General features: G+C 43.5%; 1 protein-coding gene across 1 annotated transcript; it reads right to left on the reverse strand.

Moving 5' to 3' along the window:
* Positions 1–1036: 1036 nt before the first annotated feature.
* On the reverse strand, positions 1037–16285 carry LOC138811560 (WD repeat-containing protein 87-like). Its single transcript, XM_069999325.1, has 5 exons — positions 16168–16285; positions 12702–15553; positions 11923–12194; positions 4426–10635; positions 1037–1602 (listed from the first exon to the last, which is right to left on the reverse strand). Exons 1-5 carry the CDS (start codon positions 16192–16194, stop codon positions 1037–1039), a joined length of 9927 nt encoding a protein of 3308 aa, XP_069855426.1. The 5' UTR covers positions 16195–16285.
* Positions 16286–20059: the final 3774 nt, after the last annotated feature.

Below are 20059 nucleotides of genomic sequence, written 5' to 3' on the forward strand. Positions count from 1 at the left end.
ACCTCCTCCAAATCACCAAGAATTGCTTATCCGGAGCAGGACATTGTGGTTCACGTCCAGCTGCTTGAGAGATGATCAGGAGGATGAAGTGTTTCACAGGAATTTGATCCCAAGATTCAGAGAAGGCACGTTTTGAGAGGTCAAATTAGGAGTCTTTATTAGAAAGCCAGCAACTTCAAGTGGATGCATGTCCCCAAAACATTTGCAGCCTTGGTTATACTTAATACTGTTAGGAAACCGAGCTCTGAGGGTAGTAGAGAGCAGAAAAACAGTTTCAACAAACGAGATCAATTCCAATGGAGAGCTGAAGAGGAATGGTATGATGACCCAAGAAGCATCAGAAGACATGAAGCATGGTGCAAAATGGTGGCTGAGCTGGTTGGGCCCTAAATATGGTCATGGTCAGAGGGCAGAGTCGCAGGGAGCTGTGACTCTTACCTTCATCCACCAAGAAGCCAAGATGGCACCAGTTACACCCAGTATCCCTATTTCAAAAGGTTCAAGGCTAGCTTGGGGAAAAGAAATTAACACGACCCTCCAACCCTCATCCATCAACAAACAAGCTAGATATGGTGGTGCATATCTGTAATCCCAGCTATATGGGAGATATGATTTGATATTTATTTTCTCTTAACTAATTTAAAAGACAATTTATTTTTTAAAGTGTTATAATGTTTTGAACATGTAATATATATACATACACACTTAATCAGAAAGTGATCATATACTGGCCTCTTTCCTCCAAAGGATTTGTTCCATTAGAAAAGAAAAACAAAACCTTGTTCTTGGAACAAAGGGTACCTCTTACCTCTGGGCAAGTTTATAGGGAATTCACAGCTTAGGGAAGAAAAGAAACCAGAGTATTTGTTATAAATGAGAAAATGCCATTTTATTTAGTACAGTGATTTATGGAGTTGAATAAAGATGGAGCCTTGTTTAGACTCATCTTTCAGTGGGGAACAAGTAAGGAATCTTATGACCTTTGGCTCAGGACCATTTCCCAGCAGGATCTTAAAAGTCTTACTATTAGGCCAAATCAGAGAATTAGAGGCATGATGGTGCTACAGTCAGGACTGACTTGTGGTAGGCGTTTCCAGGCAAGTTCTAGGAATCCATACTGGGCAATACCCATGGGTTCAAAAGTTTCCACCATGTTTTTCCCAGAGAGTGGTATCACATGGTGGAACCTAAGGGAACCTGAGGGGGAATGAGAACTACCACAAATCAGGCAGTAGAACAACCGCTCTCCAGGTACTCCCTCCACAGCCTTCAGGGTCTCTTCGCTGATGACTTCTTGGGATTGAGTTTTCTCTCTCAGAAGCAACTCCTGTAGCAGCCTCTGGATTCCTGGGGACTTAAGCTGATACATGTCCATGACATGGTAGAACTGTTCCATCCACACAGCTGTGTCTTTGCCATAACGCTGCTGCAGCATCCGCAAAACATAGTACAGTGCCATGAATTTCTCCCACAGAGGTACCTCTTCTTTTTGTCTTGAGATGGGCTGTTTCTTCTTCACCAACCTGGGCAATTTGGGAGGCCTGCCCTTACCCTTAAAAACTGTGAGATCTTTCTGAAACATTAGTGCCAGGGTTTGTCTGTCTACAGAAGTGTAGGCATCTGTGAGGTCTCTTTTGACAGGATAGAAGCGTCGCATCTCCATTTGTTTGATATTAGATAACTGTTCTATTCTTGCACTCCTATAAGGTTCTCCTAGAAGATGCCAGGTTCTAGCCTTTGGGTCTGTGATCCTTTCGGTAATTGATGGTAATGCTGGCAGAGGGAAAGGTACAGTTTTCCTCTTTGTCTTGGAAAATATAGGGAACTCTGCTCTCTTCAAGGCTGGGAAGTCCTTCGGGAACATCAAAGCCAGGGAATCTTTACCCACAAAGGGATAGGCAACAGTGGGAACATCCCTTCTGCTTGGATAAAACTCTTCAGTGTCTTTTCTTGTGCTGGCTAGCTGTGGTACCTGCTTCTCCCTGAAGGACTCATCCAAGAGATGCCACCGGAGAACCTTTGGAGTTTGAGTCTTAGTGTCTGGTGCTAACATTGGTTCAGGTATTGGTTCTGGCTGGCTCTCTTTTTCTTGTCTTCTAACTGGAGGGAGCCTTGGATGTAGACCATCCTTCCAGGGTTGGGACATATCAGTATGACTTAACTCTAGATTCTGTGTGAGATGTTTCCCAATGGCCTTCAGAGTTAAGAGCTGTATCCAACTCCAGTCTGTCTTGGAAATGAAGTCTCTGAGGAGTTGGCTCAGGCGACAGAAACTGTCCCTGGAGAGTTGCTCACCTGCTTCCAGCCTCGTCAAGGCACGGTTAATCCAGTCCTCATCTGAGAGCTTTGCTTCCAAGTCTGGTGGCTTTTCAAGTGAAGGGGCAAGGGGTGCTAAAGCTTCACCTGGAATTTGGTCTGTCATTTCCTCCGTTATGATATGATGTCTGAGGTACCAACTGCTCCTTTTACCTTTTGGTCTCTCTTTTAAAGGTTTCTGGGGTTCCCTGATGATTTCAGGTACATGGAGTGCTGGCCTGTGGAGATCTGGGATTGGAGTCACTAAGTCTGTTTTCATGACTTGTAAAATTGTATTGCTAATTTTTTCCAAGAGCACAGGGTTTAGTCTTTCCAATGAAGTTATCTTGAGGCGTGCTCTAAGAAGTTTCCTGTCCATTCTTTCTTTCCAACTTAAGTGCTTTTTTGGCACTTTTAGGGTTGGTATTTTGAAGGGCCTCTTCTTGTCCATAAGTCTTGCTACATGGTACAATCTGTATTCCTTAAGACTCATTTCCCTTTTGGTTGTATCCTTCCTTTCCTTAACAAGACCCACATCTTCCTCAGGAAGCATCTTCCTTCTAGCCATACCCTCCCTTTCCACAGCAAGGCCTTTATCTTCCTGAGGAAGTATTTTTCTTCTGGCCCTACCCTCCCTTTCCTCAGCAAGACCCTCATCTTCCTCAGGAAGCATGTTCCTTCTGGCCCTGCCTTCCCTTTCCCTAGCAACATGCTCACCTTCCTCAGGAAGCATTTTCCTTCCAGCCCTATCCTTCATTTCCCCAGCAAGACCTTCATCTTCCTCAGGAAGCATTTTCCTTCTGGCCCTATCCTTCCTTTCCCTAGCAAGACCTTCATCTTCCTCAGGAAGCATTTTCCTTTTGGCCCTATCCTTCCTTTCTTCAGAAAAACCCTCGTCTTCCTCAGGAAGCATTTTCCTTCCGGCCCTATCCTTCATTTCCCCAGCAAGACCTTCATCTTCCTCAGGAAGCATTTTCCTTCTGGCCCTATCCTTCCTTTCCTTAGCAAGACCTTCAACTTCCTCAGGAAGCATTTTCCTTCTGGCCCTATCCTTCATTTCCCCAGCAAGACCTTCATCTTCCTCAGGAAGCATTTTCCTTCTGGCCCTATCCTTCCTTTCCCTAGCAAGACCTTCATCTTCCTCAGGAAGCATTTTCCTTCTGGCCCTATCTTTCCTTTCCTCAGAAAGACCCTCGTCTTCCTCAGGAAGCATTTTCCTTCTGGCCCTGCCTTCCCTTTCCCTAGCAACATGTTCATCTTCCTCAGGAAGCGTTTTCCTTCCAGCCCTATCCTTCATTTCCCCAGCAAGACCTTCATCTTCCTCAGGAAGCATTTTTCTTCTGGCCCTATCCTTCCTTTCCCTAGCAAGACCTTCATCTTCCTCAGGAAGCATTTTCCTTCTGGCCCTATCCTTCATTTCCCCAGCAAGACCTTCATCTTCCTCAGGAAGCATTTTCCTTCTGGCCCTACCCTGCCTTTCCCTAGCAAGACCTTCATCTTCCTCAGGAAGCATTTTCCTTCTGGCCCTATCTTTCCTTTCCTCAGAAAAACCCTCATCTTCCTCAGGAAGCATTTTCCTTCTGGCCCTATCCTTCATTTCCCTAGCAAGACCTTCATCTTCCTCAGGAAGCATTTTCCTTCTGGCCCTATCTTTCCTTTCCTCAGAAAGACCCTCGTCTTCCTCAGGAAGCATTTTCCTTCTGGCCCTATCCTTCATTTCCCCAGCAAGACCCTCATCTTCCTCAGGAAGCATTTTCCTTCTGGCCCTATCCTTCATTTCCCCAGCAAGACCTTCATCTTCCTCAGGAAGCATTTTCCTTCTGGCCCTACCCTTCCTTTCCCTAGCAAGACCTTCACCTTCCTCAGGAAGCATTTTCCTTCTGGACCTATCCTTCATTTCCTCAGCAAGACCCTCATCTTCCTCAGGAAGCATTTTCCTTCTGGCCCTATCCTTCCTTTCCCTAGCAAGACCTTCATCTTCCTCAGGAAGCATTTTCCTTCTGGCCCTATCCTTCCTTTCCCTAGCAAGACCTTCATCTTCCTCAGGAAGCGTTTTCCTTCTGGCCCTATCCTTCCTTTCCCCAGCAAGACCCTCATCTTCCTCAGGGAGCATTTTCCATCTAACCCTACCCTCCCTTTCCCTAGCAAGACTCTTATCTTCCTGAGGCAGCGTTTTCTTTCTAGCCCTATCCTCCCTTTCTTCAGCAAGACCCTTGTCTTCTATCACTGGCTTAGATGTGTCTATTTTTTTCTTTGAGAGTTTTGATTTCAACACTCTCTTCCCTCTTCTCATTCTTCTCCCTCTTTCCCCTTCCTCACTTTCCTCTTCTTTCTTACTCAGGCTCTCTTCCTCCTCCTTGCTTAGAGTCTCTTCACTCAGACTTGCTTCCTCTTCCTCCTCAGTCAGCTTCTTTTTCTCCTCATCCTCACTCAGGCTCTCTTCCTCACTCAGGCTCTCTTCCTCATCCTCACTCAGGCTCTCTTCCTCACTCAGGCTCTCTTCCTCTTCCTCACTCAGGCTCTCTTCCTCTTCCTCACTCAGGCTCTCTTCCTCTTCCTCACTCAGGCTCTCTTCCTCTTCCTCACTCAGGCTCTCTTCATCCTCCTCACTCAGGCTCTCTTCCTCCTCACTCAGACTTTCTTCCTCCTCACTCAGGCTCTCTTCCTCTTCCTCACTCAGGCTCTCTTCCTCCTCCTCACTAAGACTCTCCTCTTCCTCTTTACTCAGGCTCTCTTCTTCCTCTTCTTCAATCATGAGCTCCTCTTCCTCCACCTCCTCCTTACTCAGGCGCCCCCACTCTTCCTGGATAAAGTGTTCCTTTTCCTCATCTGGGCCCTCCTTTTCACTCAGCCTCTCCTTCAACTTCTTTTTCTTTTCCATTTTTTGGGCCATCCTCGCTTCCTTTTCCCTTTTTTGGGCCAACCTCTCTTCCCTTCTCCTTTTCCTGGCTAAACGCTGCTTCTCTCTTCTCTTTTCCTTGGCCAAACGCTCCTTTTCCCTTCTCCTTTTTCTGGCTAAACGCTGCTTCTCTCTTCTCTTTTTCCTGGCCAAATGCTGTTTTTCTCTTCTCCTTTTCCTGGCCAAATGCTTTTCTCTTTTTTGGGCCAAACTCTCTTCACTATGTTCCTCCTCCTCCCCCTCAGCCAACTTCTCCTCCAATCTCTCTTCACTTAGGCTTATCTTTTTCTCCTTAATCATGTGTCTCCTTTTCTCTTTCTCAGGTAGAATTTCCCTCTCTTCCCCTTCTTCTAGCCAGCTCTTTTCCTCTTCCCTCTCCCTAGCCAAACCTTCCTCTCTGCTGGTCTCAGATGATTCCTTTGTGAGTTCATCTAGTGTCCACTTTTCTTGGATCTCTGCTATGTCACTCTCCTTCTTCAGAAGCTCCTTTAGCGCCTTTTTCCTTAACAGATCTTTCTCATCGATCTTCCTTAACCTAGCCTTTATCTGAGCATCATCAAGTAAACCTTCCTGGGCCTCCTCTGACAGCCTTCGTTCTTCTTCCAAGTCATGTTTATCAGTCAGTGTTCTTTCTTTCATTGCCATACTATCATCTTCTAGTTTTCTCTCTTCCTGCGCCTCTTCCATTTTCTTTTCAGTTATGTCCTTTTTCTTTAAAATTTCCCATCTCTGGTTATCTGCTTCACTCCCTTCCATCATGGATGGTCTCTCTTCTATAATTATCCCATCACTGGCCTTGGACAGTTGCTTCTTTTGTATCTCTGTATCTTTTTCTTTGAGACTTTCTTTTTCTTCAGAAGGAATCCCTTTTTCCATGTCCAGTTTCCTTGTTGCTGGAAGTCTTTCCTCTTTAGTTATTTCTTCCCCCTTGGAAACATATCTCTCCTTGGTCCTAATGTCATAAGCCAATTTCTTCTCTTCCCGGGGCAATTTCTCCTTTTCTTTCCTAATTTCTTTCTCTTCTGGTGTTTCTAATGCTCTTTCCTCTTTTTTCTTTCTTTTCTGAGCTAAATGTTTTTTCTCCTTGACCTCTTCCTTCTCTTTCTGTGCCCACTCCTCTTTCTGGTCTTGTTTTATCTCTTCATCTGATTCCCTGATTTGTTTTTTCTTTTCTTGGATTTGTGGCTTTTTATAGACCTCTTTTTCTTCTTTTACAAACCATTTCTTTTCTTTGGCCAATTTACTCTCTTGCTCTGCCAACCTGTCCCTTTCCAATGCTTGTCTTCTCTTTTTCTCAGCTAATCTCTCCATTCTTCTGAACAAATGATACTGAGTCATTATGCCTAGTTTCCAGGCCTCTTTCTCTTTCTCTTCCCTCTCTTCCACAGGTTTTCCCTTCCTTTTTCCAACTTGTTTCTCCTCCTTCCCAGACAGTTCTTCTTCGTCTAGCTTCTTCTTTTCCTGGACCAATTTCTTCTTTGGGAGCAGCAACTCCTTTTGCCTTGTCCTTACAGCTTGCTTATAGGGCTCCACCTTTTCCCTTTCCCACATTTCTCTGTCTTGGATTGGCTTCCCCTCTTTCCAGGTCACTTCCTTTCCACGTGGCATCTCCTCTTCTGTAGTTTGTCTCTCTTCTTCTAGAACTAACTTCTGATCTTCTGTAGTTAATTTTCTTTTCAAAGGAACTTCTTCTGATGCTGCTTCTGCTTCCTCCTCTTCCTCTTCCTCTTTCTCTTCCCCTTCTTCAACAGGTTTTCCCTTCCGCAGGAACCTTTTTTTCCTTTTTCCAACTTGTTTCTCCTCCTCCCCAGACAGTTCTTCTTCATTTAGCTTCTTCTTTTCCTGGACCAATTTCTTCTTTGGGTGCAGCAACTCCTTTTGCCTTGTCCTTACAGCTTGCTTATAGGGCTCCACCTTTTCCCTTTCCCACATTTCTCTGTCTTGGATTGGCTTCCCCTCTTTCCAGGTCACTTCCTTTCCACGTGGCATCTCCTCTTCTGTAGTTTGTCTCTCTTCTTCTAGGACTAACTTCTGATCTTCTGTAGTTAATTTTCTTTTCGAAGGAACTTCTTCTGATGCTGCTTCTGCTTCCTCCTCTTCCTCTTTCTCTTTCTCTTCCCCTTCTTCAATAGGTTTTCCCTTCCACAGGAACCTTTTCTTCCTTTTTCCAACTTGTTCCTCCTCCCCAGACAGTTCTTCTTCATCTAGCTTCTTCTTTTTCTGGACCAATTTCTTCTTTTGGTGCAGCAACTCCTTTAGTCTTGTCTTTACAGCTTGCTTATAGGGCTCCACCTTTTCCCTTTCCCACATTTCTCTGTCTTGGATTGGCTTCCCCTCTTTCCAGGTCACTTCCTTTCCACGTGGCATCTCCTCTTCTGTAGTTTGTCTCTCTTCTTCTAGGACTAACTTCTGATCTTCTGTAGTTAATTTTCTTTTCGAAGGAACTTCTTCTGATGCTGCTTCTGCTTCCTCCTCTTCCTCTTTCTCTTTCTCTTCCCCTTCTTCAACAGGTTTTCCCTTCCACAGGAACCTTTTCTTCCTTTTTCCAACTTGTTCCTCCTCCCCAGACAGTTCTTCTTCATCTAGCTTCTTCTTTTTCTGGACCAATTTCTTCTTTTGGTGCAGCAACTCCTTTAGTCTTGTCTTTACAGCTTGCTTATAGAGCTCCACCTTTTCCCTTTCCCACATTTCTCTGTCTTGGATTGGCTTCCCCTCTTTCCAAGTCACTTCCTTTCCACGTGGCATCTCCTCTTCTGTAGCTTGTCTCTCTTCTTCTAGCGCTAACTTCTGATCTTCTGTAGTTAATTTTCTTTTCGAAGGAACTTCTTCTGCTTCTGCTTCTGCTTCTGCTTCCTCCTCTTCCTCTTTCTCTTTCTCTTCCCCTTCTTCCACAAGTTTTCCCTTCCACAGGAACCTTTTCTTCCTTTTTCCAACTTGTTCCTCCTCCCCAGACAGTTCTTCTTCATCTAGCTTCTTCTTTTTCTGGACCAATTTCTTCTTTTGGTGCAGCAACTCCTTTAGTCTTGTCTTTACAGCTTGCTTATAGAGCTCCACCTTTTCCCTTTCCCACATTTCTCTGTCTTGGATTGGCTTCCCCTCTTTCCAAGTCACTTCCTTTCCACGTGGCATCTCCTCTTCTGTAGCTTGTCTCTCTTCTTCTAGCGCTAACTTCTGATCTTCTGTAGTTAATTTTCTTTTCGAAGGAACTTCTTCTGCTTCTGCTTCTGCTTCTGCTTCCTCCTCTTCCTCTTTCTCTTTCTCTTCCCCTTCTTCCACAAGTTTTCCCTTCCACAGGAACCTTTTCTTCCTTTTTCCAACTTGTTCCTCCTCCCCAGACAGTTCTTCTTCATCTAGCTTCTTCTTTTTCTGGACCAATTTCTTCTTTTGGTGCAGCAACTCCTTTAGTCTTGTCTTTACAGCTTGCTTATAGAGCTCCACCTTTTCCCTTTCCCACATTTCTCTGTCTTGGATTGGCTTCCCCTCTTTCCAAGTCACTTCCTTTCCACGTGGCATCTCCTCTTCTGTAGCTTGTCTCTCTTCTTCTAGCGCTAACTTCTGATCTTCTGTAGTTAATTTTCTTTTGGAAGGAACTTCTTCTGCTTCTGCTTCTGCTTCTGCTTCCTCCTCTTCCTCTTTCTCTTTCTCTTCCCCTTCTTCTACAAGTTTTCCCTTCCACAGGAACCTTTTTTTCCTTTTTCCAACTTGTTTCTCCTCCTCCCCAGACAGTTCTTTTTCATCTAGCTTCTTCTTTTCCTGGACCAATTTCTTCTTTGGGAGCAGCAACTCCTTTTGTCTTGTCCTTACAGCTTGCTCATCGGGTTCTACCTTTTCCCCTTCCCACATTTCTCTGTCTTGGATTGGCTTCCCCTCTTTCCAGGTCACTTTCTTTCCACGTGGCATCTCCTCTTCTGTAGCTTGTCTCTCTTCTTCTAGGACTAACTTCTGATCTTCTGTAGTTAATTTTCTTTTTGAAGGAACTTCTTCTGATGCTGCTTCTGCTTCTTCTTCCTCCTCTTTCTCTTTCTCTTCCCCTTCTTCCACAGGTTTTCCCTTCCACAGGAACCTTTTTTTCCTTTTCCCAACTTGTTTCTCCTCCTCCCCAGTCAGTTCTTCTTCTTCATCTAGCTTCTTCTTTTCCTGGACCAATTTCTTCTTTGGGAGCAGCAACTCCTTTTGTCTTGTCCTTACAGCTTGCTCATCGGGTTCCACCTTTTCCCTTTTCCACATTTCTCTGTCATGGATTGACTTCCCCTCTTTCCAGGTCACTTTCTTTCCACGTGGCATCTTCTCTTCTGTAGTTTGTCTCTCTTCTTCTAGGACTAACTTCTGATCTTCTGTAGTTAATTTTCTTTTCGAAGGAACTTCTGATGCTGCTTCTGCTTCTTCCTCCTCTTCCTCTTCTTTTTCTTCTTCCAAATGCATTGGCTTTTTAATACTCTTGGTTAGTTTCTTCTGTTTTTGCACTGGTGATTTGTCAGGCTTTGTCAGTTTCCTTTCTTCTTCAACTATTTCCCCCTTTTGCTCAGCCAGTTTTTCTTTTGCCTCAACTTTCTTTTGTGCCATAACTTCCTTTTCTTTTGGAGCAAATGCCTCATCTTTGTTTAACATGTAGCTATACTCTTGTTCTTCTGATTCTATTTTCTCTTCATCTTTTCCTTTTCTGACAGGTGTTTTTTCTACTTCCTCCAGTTCTTGTGAGACTTGGCTTTCTGGGACGAGATTCCAGTTGAGCTGTAAACCATCAAATATTGTCTCAGCCTGGTCCAATACTTCTTTAGCCACATCCACTAACATTGTTGGTTGGGTACTCTCTATACTTGGGGTGATAAAATAGTGGATGTTCTTTTGCCAAGGTTTAATGTCTGATCTACTTTGGTGCCCAGGGGTTCCAGCTAAACCATGACCCTTTTTTCCAGGTTTCTTTATATAAGGTTTCACTGGCTTAGGAATGTCTATAACTTCTTTCTTAGGCTCTTCTATAGTGACCTCCAAAAGATCCTTTGGAGCTTCTTTCTCTTCTCTTTTCATAGGTAATATTTTTTTGCCATTTTTGTCTGCCTGTTCTTTTTTCCCTACCTTGTGAATCACTTCCTCATCAACTGTAGGTTCTTCATCAGCCTCCATTGTTTCAGCATATTCCTGGAGTTGGGGTAGCTTTTCCATTGTTTCAGCATATTCCTGGAGTTGGGGTAGCTTTTCCATTGTTTTAGCATATTCCTGGAGTTGGGGTAGCTTTGAGACAGCCTCCTCATAATCAAAACCAAACTTGCCGGCCATTTCTTCTTCTTCCTCCTCCTCCTCCTCCTCTTCCTCCTCCTCCTTCTTCTCCTTTCCCTCCTCTCCTTCTTCTTCTTCTTTGTCTTCTAAAGACTCAGTTATGGGAATAAGTCTTTTTAGTTGTAGCCTTTTGTACTTCTTGGCAAGAGCCAGGTCATTTTTAACTGCAGATATGTTAGAAGAGAAAAATTTGGTAAGAACAAATACAGAGCTGGGTAATTCTAGCTACTCAGGAAACTGACATCTGAGGTTCACAATTCGAAACCAGCCTGGACAGAAAAGTTTCTGTGAGACTTTTTTTTTTAATCAGTCGTGGGGCTTGAACTCTGGGCCCTGGGGCACTGTCGCTCAGCTCTTCAGCTCAAGGCTAGTGCTCTACCACTTAAGCTACAGCACCACTTCTTGTTTTCTGGTGGTTTATTGGAGACAAGAGTCTCACAGATTTTCTTTCCCAGGCTGGCTTTGAACTGTGATCCTCAGATCTCAGCCTCCTGAGTAGCTAGGATTACAGGCATGAGCCACCAGTGCCTGGCCCTGTGGGACTCTTATCTCCAATAAACTACTCAAAAAAGCCAGAAGTGACACTGTGGCTCAAGTGGTAGAGCGCTAGCCTTGAGCACAAAGAGGCTCAAGGACGGTGCCCAAGCCCCAGGATGGGCAAAAAAAGAAAAAGAAAGAAAGAAAAGAAAACACATAGAGGGGCTGGGAAGGTGGCTCAGTGGTAGAGCACTTGGCTTGCATGCTCGAGGCCCTGGGTTCGATTCCTCAGCACTACATAAGAAAAAAGCCGGAAGTGGCACTGTGGCTCAAGTGGTAGAGTGCTAGCCTTGAGCTGAAGAGCTGAGGGACAGCGCCCAGGCCCAGAATTTAGGCCCCACGACCGGACCCCCCCCCCAAAAAAAAAAAGAAAAAAGAAAACACATAGAAGTCATAATCTAAGTTATAATCTAGTTCAGGAACTCTTTTTTTTGTGTGTGTGTGTGCCAAACCTTGGGTTTGAACTCAAGGCCAGCTTCTTCTCAAAGCTAGCACTTTACTGTTTTGAGACACAGTTCCACTTTTAGTTTCCAGTTTTTTGGTAGTTTAGCAGCACTAAGAGTCTCACAGACTGTCCTGCCTAGGCTGGTTTCTAACCATAATCCTCAGGTCTTAGCCTCCTGAGTAGCTAGGATTACAAGCATGAGCCACCAGTACCGGGCTCAGTGGACTATTAGAGATTTATAAATTTAGGATTTATAAATTCCTGTTTTATTTCTTCTATATATTAAAGAAAGACCTTGGTATTTTGCTGTGTATAGATCTTTTTCAGTCTACTTTTTGTGAATAATATCCTTTGGCTTCTCTGTTTCCATTGGTGTTCTTTTATATACTTAGACCTTATTAGCCCTGGCTTAATGAAGTTTAATGTTTCGAATATGTCCTAATATATCCATATACTTCCCCATACATACTCTTCTTTTTTCTTTTTTCTTGAATAAGTTTCCTTTTTTTCTTCAGTTCAGTGATCTTTTCAGGATTTGACAAAGGTATGAATGTTTGTTCTGCAATGATCTCAAGTTCATTCTCCTTTTCCATATCAAAAGAAAAAGTAAGTGTGTCATCTTTGTATGATAAGGTCAGGTTTTCATTCAGCCGCTCCTGCACATGGGTAAGCAGGTTCTTGATATCATTAGCTTGGAGCCTAAGCAGTTTCCCCAGAGAGACTTCTCCGATCATTTCCTGGCTACAAAAGTCAAAGAGAAAAGTTAATGATAATTGAATTAAAATTAAGAAGAAAGAAAGAGAGAGGAAGGGAGGGAGGGAAGGAAAGAAAGAAAGAAAGAAAAAAAGAAAGAAAGGAAGAAAGGAAGAAAGAAAGGAAGAAAGGAAGTTAGAAAGACAGACACTGGTGGTTCACTCCTGTAATCCTAGCTATTCAGGAGGCTGAGATCTGCAGATCACAGTTCAAAGCCAGGCCTGTTAGGCAAATCTGTGAGATTCTTACCTCCAGTGAACCACCAGAAAAGCAGAAGTGGAGCTGTAGCTCAAAGTGATAGAGCACTAACTTTGAGCAAAAGAAGCAAAAGGACAGCACCTAGGCCATGAGTTTAAGCCCTAGGACCAGAACTAAAAAAAAAATTAAAATTAAACTGAGAGAAGGGAGGGGAGGGAGGGCGGAAGGAAGGGAGAGAAAGAGAATGGGTGGGTCAAATTGAAGAGACTGAGATAAAATAATCACCATTCAACTTACTGTAGGTTCTGGAGAATGTCTTTGTTCTTCAGCAGGCGTATCAGCATGGTTTTGGTTTGAATGCCTGTACATCTTGTCATAAGGTACAAAACCTTAGTCCGTACATTCTTATCACTGTCCATTAGTCCCATAGCCAATGGGATAGCAAAAAGATGGCTCATGAAGCCTAGTTTCTCTAGCATCTCCCAGGCCAGTTCACAGATTTTTGGATTTTCATGGGTTGTATCTTTCAGCAGATGATGTGCTACTTCCGTGCGCCACCTTGGCAATATTTGGTAAGTGGCAAAAATTTGTGCCATGATATCAAAATATTTCTTGTATGTCTGTGCAGGACAGTAAATGGTGAAGTTGAGAATGTTTTCTATTATGTTAGCTACAAGCCCATCACTAAGTTTTCTTCCTAACTGATTTTTGCCAAGCAAGCTTTCAAGGACAGTAAAAGAAGTTCTTTTCTGTTCCCAGAATTCATCCTTCTGTTTTTTCCTTGCAACTTGCAGATTTTCTTCAGAGCCAGACTGCAATCTTAAGAGTTCAGTCACATCTCTGTACTTATCTCGATAGGGTGAAAAAAAATCATAGTGTAGGAAGACTGGGGTACCATCCGGCCAGAGTCTGGCACGGACCACTGAGTTGGGGATGTAGCAATCAGGAGCAAAGGGCCACTGACGTTGTTGGCCAAAGAAGCTCTTTAACTTGTGGTAGATGTCCAGTCCATCCCAGCCAGTCAGCTGTAATTGAGGAGGAACATAGGGATGCTTATGTTGACGTTCATGAATAGGCGATTCAGTAGCCTCAATTTCCATAAAATGTAATTTGGGTTTCTCTTTAGACACAAGGGATGTACGTGTCTCTTCCCCTACAACATGGGGCACATTATTATCAAAGGCAATGACCCGTTGGTTAACAAGAGTCTCTAGCCCCTTTAATTCCTGTATCCCATCTTTCAGATAGACAAATTTGGGTATATACAGTGTTTCAAACAAAAGGAAGAAGCTAGGAAGGAAGGGCTTAGGGATTTCTTGTATTTCATCTGCATTGTTTAGGTTACTTAGCTGAATCAGTCTATTTTGAGGGAGCAATTTTAAGCAGGATATTATGTAGATACTGTGGTTGAATGTCAAAAGCAGGTCACCCCGATCATTGGCAAAGCAGAGTGGACCAAAATGCAATGCTGAGTCTACCTCAGTTACAAGCTTACCAGCAAAGTCCCAGATCCGGACTGAGCCATCCACAGCTCCAGTGACAAAAAGTTTCAAGGGAAGGCAGACATCAAAGGAAGTAATAGCACACGTATGCAAGCTTTTTGACATAGAACTTGGTTTCACTTCTGACATTGTTAGAAAGTCTTGAAAGCGCCAGAGACACCAGCAGGATTTCTGTGTGAGGGCACCCACCGAACCTGGCATGAGTATCAAGTACTTCAGGGGGTAAACACAGAGAATTTTGCTGATGGGCTGTAAGATCAACTTCATCTCTTGAAGCACAACTTCTGTCAGGTGTACAATGTTGTCTCTGCCATAGGAACAGAGTAAGGGATCTTCAGCTTCACCATCTAGGGTAGACAATGCCAACACTGCCCCAGAGTGAAGAGTCTTTTCTATTCGGGCATAAGTACAGTTGGAGAGGACTCTCACGATGCCACTCTCATGGGCAGAGAACATCACTCCTTTTAGAACCTTACTTAAATAGTACCTCCCATAGGCCAGGCAGTTTATTTTATCCCTGTTGTTTTCTGAAGGACTCATGAAATACTTGGCTGCACAGGGAGAATGTGTTGTATCAAACACTATCACATCTGGGCCTCCTAGTGCTACAAAGAGCTCCTCTCTGTCTGAGTCATAGGCCCAAGCCACAGCCTTATCTGTGACAAGCAGAGGCCAGGTGACAATCAGGAGCTCCCCAGTTACTGGAGACAAGAAGCGCATTAACCCATCTTCAGTGACACACAGGATCCGAGTCCAGTTAGGCCCACAGTAGACCCGCTTTATCCACTGAGTAGTAGAACCACAAACATTGAAGAGGCTGTAAAAGTAGGGCAGGTGGTTCACCAAGAAGGTCGATGTAGTCTGGCAGAAAAATGTGGCATCATCAATAAATTGCAGTTGTTCCAGATGCTCACCAACACTCAGTTGTCTCATTAGGTTCCCAGAAGCAAAATCCCACTCCCTTAGTACACCTTCTTTGTCTGCTGTTAGTAAGGTGTGGTTCTCTGGCCGGCTTTGGATACATATCATAGGTGAAGAGTGAGCTTGGAAATGATGGAGGAAGTTACTCTGGTCTAAACCCCAAGCGTGAACCTCTCCAGCAGTATTTCCAGCATAAAAAATCCCTTTAGGGATGCAAGTAAAACAACAAGTGACTGGGTGCCCACTGGTTACAAGTGTAAATGTCTTTACTTCTTTCAACTGGCCCTGACCCTGGTGGGTAAAGACCCTCACCACATTTTCACACAGAGCCAGCACGGATCCCTCGGGGCCATTTGAAGAAAGGTCCTGTACAAGCTCTTGTTTGGGAATGGGCATTGTTTGAGCCATCTGGAGGCCCCTGCCATTTGGCAAGATAAACCAGGTAACCACAGCCCCCACAGTGCCCGACAACAATATCTCTGATTCTGCATCATAGCAGAGACAGTTGATGATGAAACGACAGGGCTGTATACCCAGAGATGTGAATGCTCGATGGTGATCTCCAAAGAACCGCAGGTATGAGTCACCACAGTAAACAACTAACATGTGGTAGGAACCCGTGTGGACCATGGCTTCAATGGCTGGCACTGGATCCACCAAGTGAAACTTCATCCTCTTAATCATTCCTTTTGTCTTCGGATCTGTATCCTGCATCCAGAGCACTGCCTAGAAGAGAATGAGAAATGGAAACCTGATCATCTCCCAAAAATCAGCCAAATACTTAGATTTTGTTCTCAAGAAAGATGGTGACTGGGCACTGGCAGCTCATGCCTATAATCCTAGCTATTCAAAAGGCTGAGATCTGAGGATCATGCTTTGAAGCCAGCCCTTGGAAAGAAAGTCTGTGAGACTCTTATCTCCAGTTAACCAACAGAAGAATAGAGCTGTGGCTCAAAGTGGTAGAGCACTAGTCGAGCAAAAAAGCTCAAGGATAGTGCGTAGGTCCAAAAAAAGAAAAAAAAAGATGGGACAGTTTGACTCTGGGCATTACTATGCATTTGGTATGTAATAGAAGTATTGGTTCAAGGCCCTTTTCTTGGCCTTCAGTCTATGTTATAGGGAATATGAATTCTGTAGATGTGACAACTGGAGGTGAAAAGGATCACTGTGTAAAATCAGGATATAGAGATGATCTTACATGAGTTAATGAAAATGAGTTAATTCAGAGTTACTCATCATTCTGCAATTTGAAAAGTTTTGGTAAGGTGCAGGTAAATTGGATTATAAAAGGTGTGTGTATGGCGAGGGGCGCAGGGAGGGGAAGGATGAAGTAGTATTACCTGCTGTACTTTTCCAAACCGTTCCATCCAGTTTAAGGAGACAAAATAGTTGCTGTCAGTAGAGTAGAAACAGATAAAAGACTTGTTCTTGGGATTGTGAGACTCTTGGTATAGAGTCTCCGGCCAGTCACTCAAGACAACCACATCATTACCAATCTGAGAGAGAAGAATGGCCTGAGCTAAGACATGAGTCCCCATCCATCCATCCATTCATTCATTCATTCATTCTTTTTTTGTGTGCTGGCACTAGAGCTTGAACTCAGTGCCTGGGCACTGGCCTGGAGCTTTGTCACTCAAGGCTGGTGCTTCCAGCTTCACTTCCAGCTTATTGGTGGTTACTTGGAGATAAGAATCTCATGGACTTTCCTGCCCAGGCTGACTTTAAACCAAAGACCCTCAGATCTCAGCCTCCTGAATAGCTAGGATTACAGGTGTGAGCCACAAACATGGCTTCCTTCACTGTTCTTATGTGTCAAAGAGAAAAATGTGCTATTTAGAACATGAGGTTAGCTATGCTTGAGCTCTAAAGTTCTGTATTATGTCCTATATGTATATGTATGTGCAACAGAGATACCTAACTTGTAATAAACAACACACTATGGTTTATTTATGTGAACTCTTTATACAGATTATCCTAAACGAAGATTCATGAGGTTTTTTTTTTCTGGGGACTCCCCCTTCTCAGCAGAAACTTTTTTTTTTTTTTGCCAGTCCTGGGGCTTGAACTCAGGGCCTGGGCTCTGTCTCTGAACCTATCTGCATCTGCCCTCAAGGCTAGCATTCACAGCACCACTTCTGGCTTTTTCTGAGTATTTTATTAGAGATAAGAGTCTTACAGACTTTCCTGCCCAGGTTGGCTTTGGCGATCTTCAGATCTCAGCCTCCTGAGTAGAATTACAGGCATTAGCCACCGGAGCCTAGTTCTCAGCCGAAACTTTTATACTTATCTACTAAACAATACTCAATGAATATAACTCTCCAGATTTCTCTGCATGAGAACATGTACTCTGATTACCCAAGAAGGAAAGTAATATAATAAAGTATTATTTATTTATTTTGTCAGTTGTGGGGCATGAACTCTGGCCTGGGCACTGTCCCTCAGCTCTTCAGCTCAAGGCTAGTGCTTTACCACTTGAGCCACAGCACCACTTCTGGGTTTTTTTTTTCTGGTGGTTAATTGGAGATAAGAGTCTCATGGACTTTCATGCCCAAGCTGGCTTTGAATTGAGTATTACAGCCGTGAGCCACCGGTGCCCGAGTATAAACTGAAGTTTTAATACTTCTTTATTAATAATGTCCATCTTGCCTGCCTCCTGTCTCCACAAAAGATTTAAGACTACATTGAGAACTAGGCACTTTTGGCTCATATCTGTAATCTTAGCTACTCAAGAGACTGAGATCTGAGACTTAGTTTGAAGATAGCCCTGGCAAGAAAGTCCATCCAACTCTTATCTCTAATTAACTACCAAAAAGATAGAAGCTGTGGATCAAGTAGTAGAACATCAAACTTGAGTGAAAAAGCTAATGGATGGCAGCCAGGCTCTGAGTTCAAGTGTTAGTATTCACACACACACACACACACACACACACACACACACACACACACACACACACACACACACACACACACACACACACACGAATTCCTAGAGCTTGTTCCCATCTTGCCCAAGCCAAAGCCTCCCCTGGTAAGGCTAGGTAATTAGTCCAAGCCCATCATGAGTACAGTTCTCATATTCTCATACCTTTACATTACTCAGTGTATTATTTATGAGGAATTTCAAATCCTTCTGCGTAGGAATGAGTCTGGGTGAATCTGATGTCTTAGTAGTCTTCCAGTTTTTAGACATCTTGGGTTATAGAATTCGTATAAGGTAAGAGTATGAATCCAACGTGTGATATTAGCTAGATTTTAGAACTGAGAAAGAGGGAACAATGGGACAGGTTAGAAGAAGAACAGAAGTATTTATCAACAAGAGAAATTCCTGTTTTTTTTTTTTTAAGTAAAAATGGACTGCAGATCTTTTCAATAACATTGGTGAACATCAGAAAGATTATACTGAGTTCAGGAAAGCAGACATAGGCTTAGCGTTCGTGGCTCATGCCTGTAATCCTAGCTAATCCTAGCTGAGATCTGTGGATTGTGGTTCAAAGCCAGCCTGAGAAGGAAAGTCCATGAGACCCTTATCTCCAATTAACCACTAGAAAACTGGAAGTGGCCCAGTGGCTCAAAGTAGAGTACTAGCCTTGAGCAAAAAAGTTCAGGAACAGCACTCAGGCCCTGAGTTCAAGCCCCACAACCAACAACAACAACAAAAAAGAGGACAAACAGAGTTTATTACACCATCTAATTCCATGAATATGAAATTAGAAAATAGTAATCCACAGGCTGGGAATGTGGCTTAGTGGTAGAGTACTTGCCTAGCATGCATGAGGCCCTGGGTTCCATTCCTCAGTACAACATAAACAGAAAAATCCAGAAGTGGTGCTGTGGCTCAAGTAGTAGAGTGCTAGCCTTGAGCAAAGAAGCTCAGGGACAGTGCCCTGGCTCTGAGTTCAAGCCTCAGGACTGGCAAAAAAAAAAAAAAAAGTAATCCAACCTGTAAAGACAGATAACACATCATTGGTGACCTCTGTCCAATTTAGGAGATTACTTTAGAAAGGGCAACAGTGAACTTTTTTCCAGTGTTAGTAATGTTCTGTATCTTGACTTTGATAATGATTTCATGGCTACATAAATAAGTGTACCTTTCAAATGATTGGGAATGAGGGAGAGAAAAGGAAAAGAGAAAGCAAGAAAAGAACAGAGGTAGATACAGCATAAAAATGCATTATTATTATTATTATTATTATTATTATTATTTTGTCAGTCCTGGACTTGTGTTCAAGGCCTGGACACTGTCCAGCTTCTTTTGCTCAAGGCTAGCACTGTGCCACTTGAGCCACAATGCCATTTCTAGCTTTTTCTGTTTATGTAGTACTGAGGAATCGAACCTAAGGCTTTGTGCATGCTAGGCAATCACTCTACCACTAAGCCACATTCCTAGCCCAATGCATTATTTTTTTTTGGGGGGGGGGTCCGGTCGTGGGGCCTGAACTCTGGACCTGGGTGCTGTCCCTCAGCTCTTCAGCTCTACCACTTGAGCCACAGCTCCACTTCCGGCTTTTTTTTTCTTTTTGCTTATGTGGTGCTGAGGAATCGAACCCAGGGCCTCATGCATGCAAGACAAGCACTCTACCACTGAGCCACCTTCCCAGCCCGTCAATGCATCATTTTTTAACTGCAGGACTTTCACTATTAAACTCAGCAGACAAAAAAAATGCAAAATTTCTGAAAATGGATACTGGTGGCTCATGCTTATAATTGTAGCTACTTAGGAGGCTAAGATCTAAGGATGGCAGTTGAACAACAACTCAGGCAGAAAAGTTTGAGTGACTTTATCACCAATTATCCAGCAAAAAAAGTTAGACCTGGAGATGTGATTCAAGTGATAAGAGCACCAGCTGTGGATGGAAAAGCTGAGCAAGAATATGAGGTCAGCCGGGCACTCACGCCTGAATTCCTAGCCACTTGGGAGGCTGAGATCTGAGGATTGCAGTTCTAAGCCAGCCTGGGTAAGAAAGTCTGTGAGACTCTTATCTCTAATTTACCACCCAAATACTAGAATTAGAGCTATGACTCAAAGTGGTGGAATGCTAGACTTAAGCCCAAAAGCTCAGGGATAGTGCCCAGGCCTTGAGTTCAAGCTCTATGACCAAAGAACAAAAAAAAAAAAAAAAAAAAAACAAATGAACAAAAGAATATGAGTTCAATCCCTGGTATTAGCACAGCAATGATTTCCATAAATGTTCCTAAATATTTACTCTGAGTTTCTGAAATTATTATATTGGG

The sequence above is a fragment of the Dipodomys merriami genome, unplaced genomic scaffold, assembly GCF_024711535.1.
Source record: "Dipodomys merriami isolate MVZ:Mamm:240054 unplaced genomic scaffold, mDipMer1.0.p SCAF_534, whole genome shotgun sequence".
NCBI lineage: Eukaryota > Metazoa > Chordata > Mammalia > Rodentia > Heteromyidae > Dipodomys > Dipodomys merriami.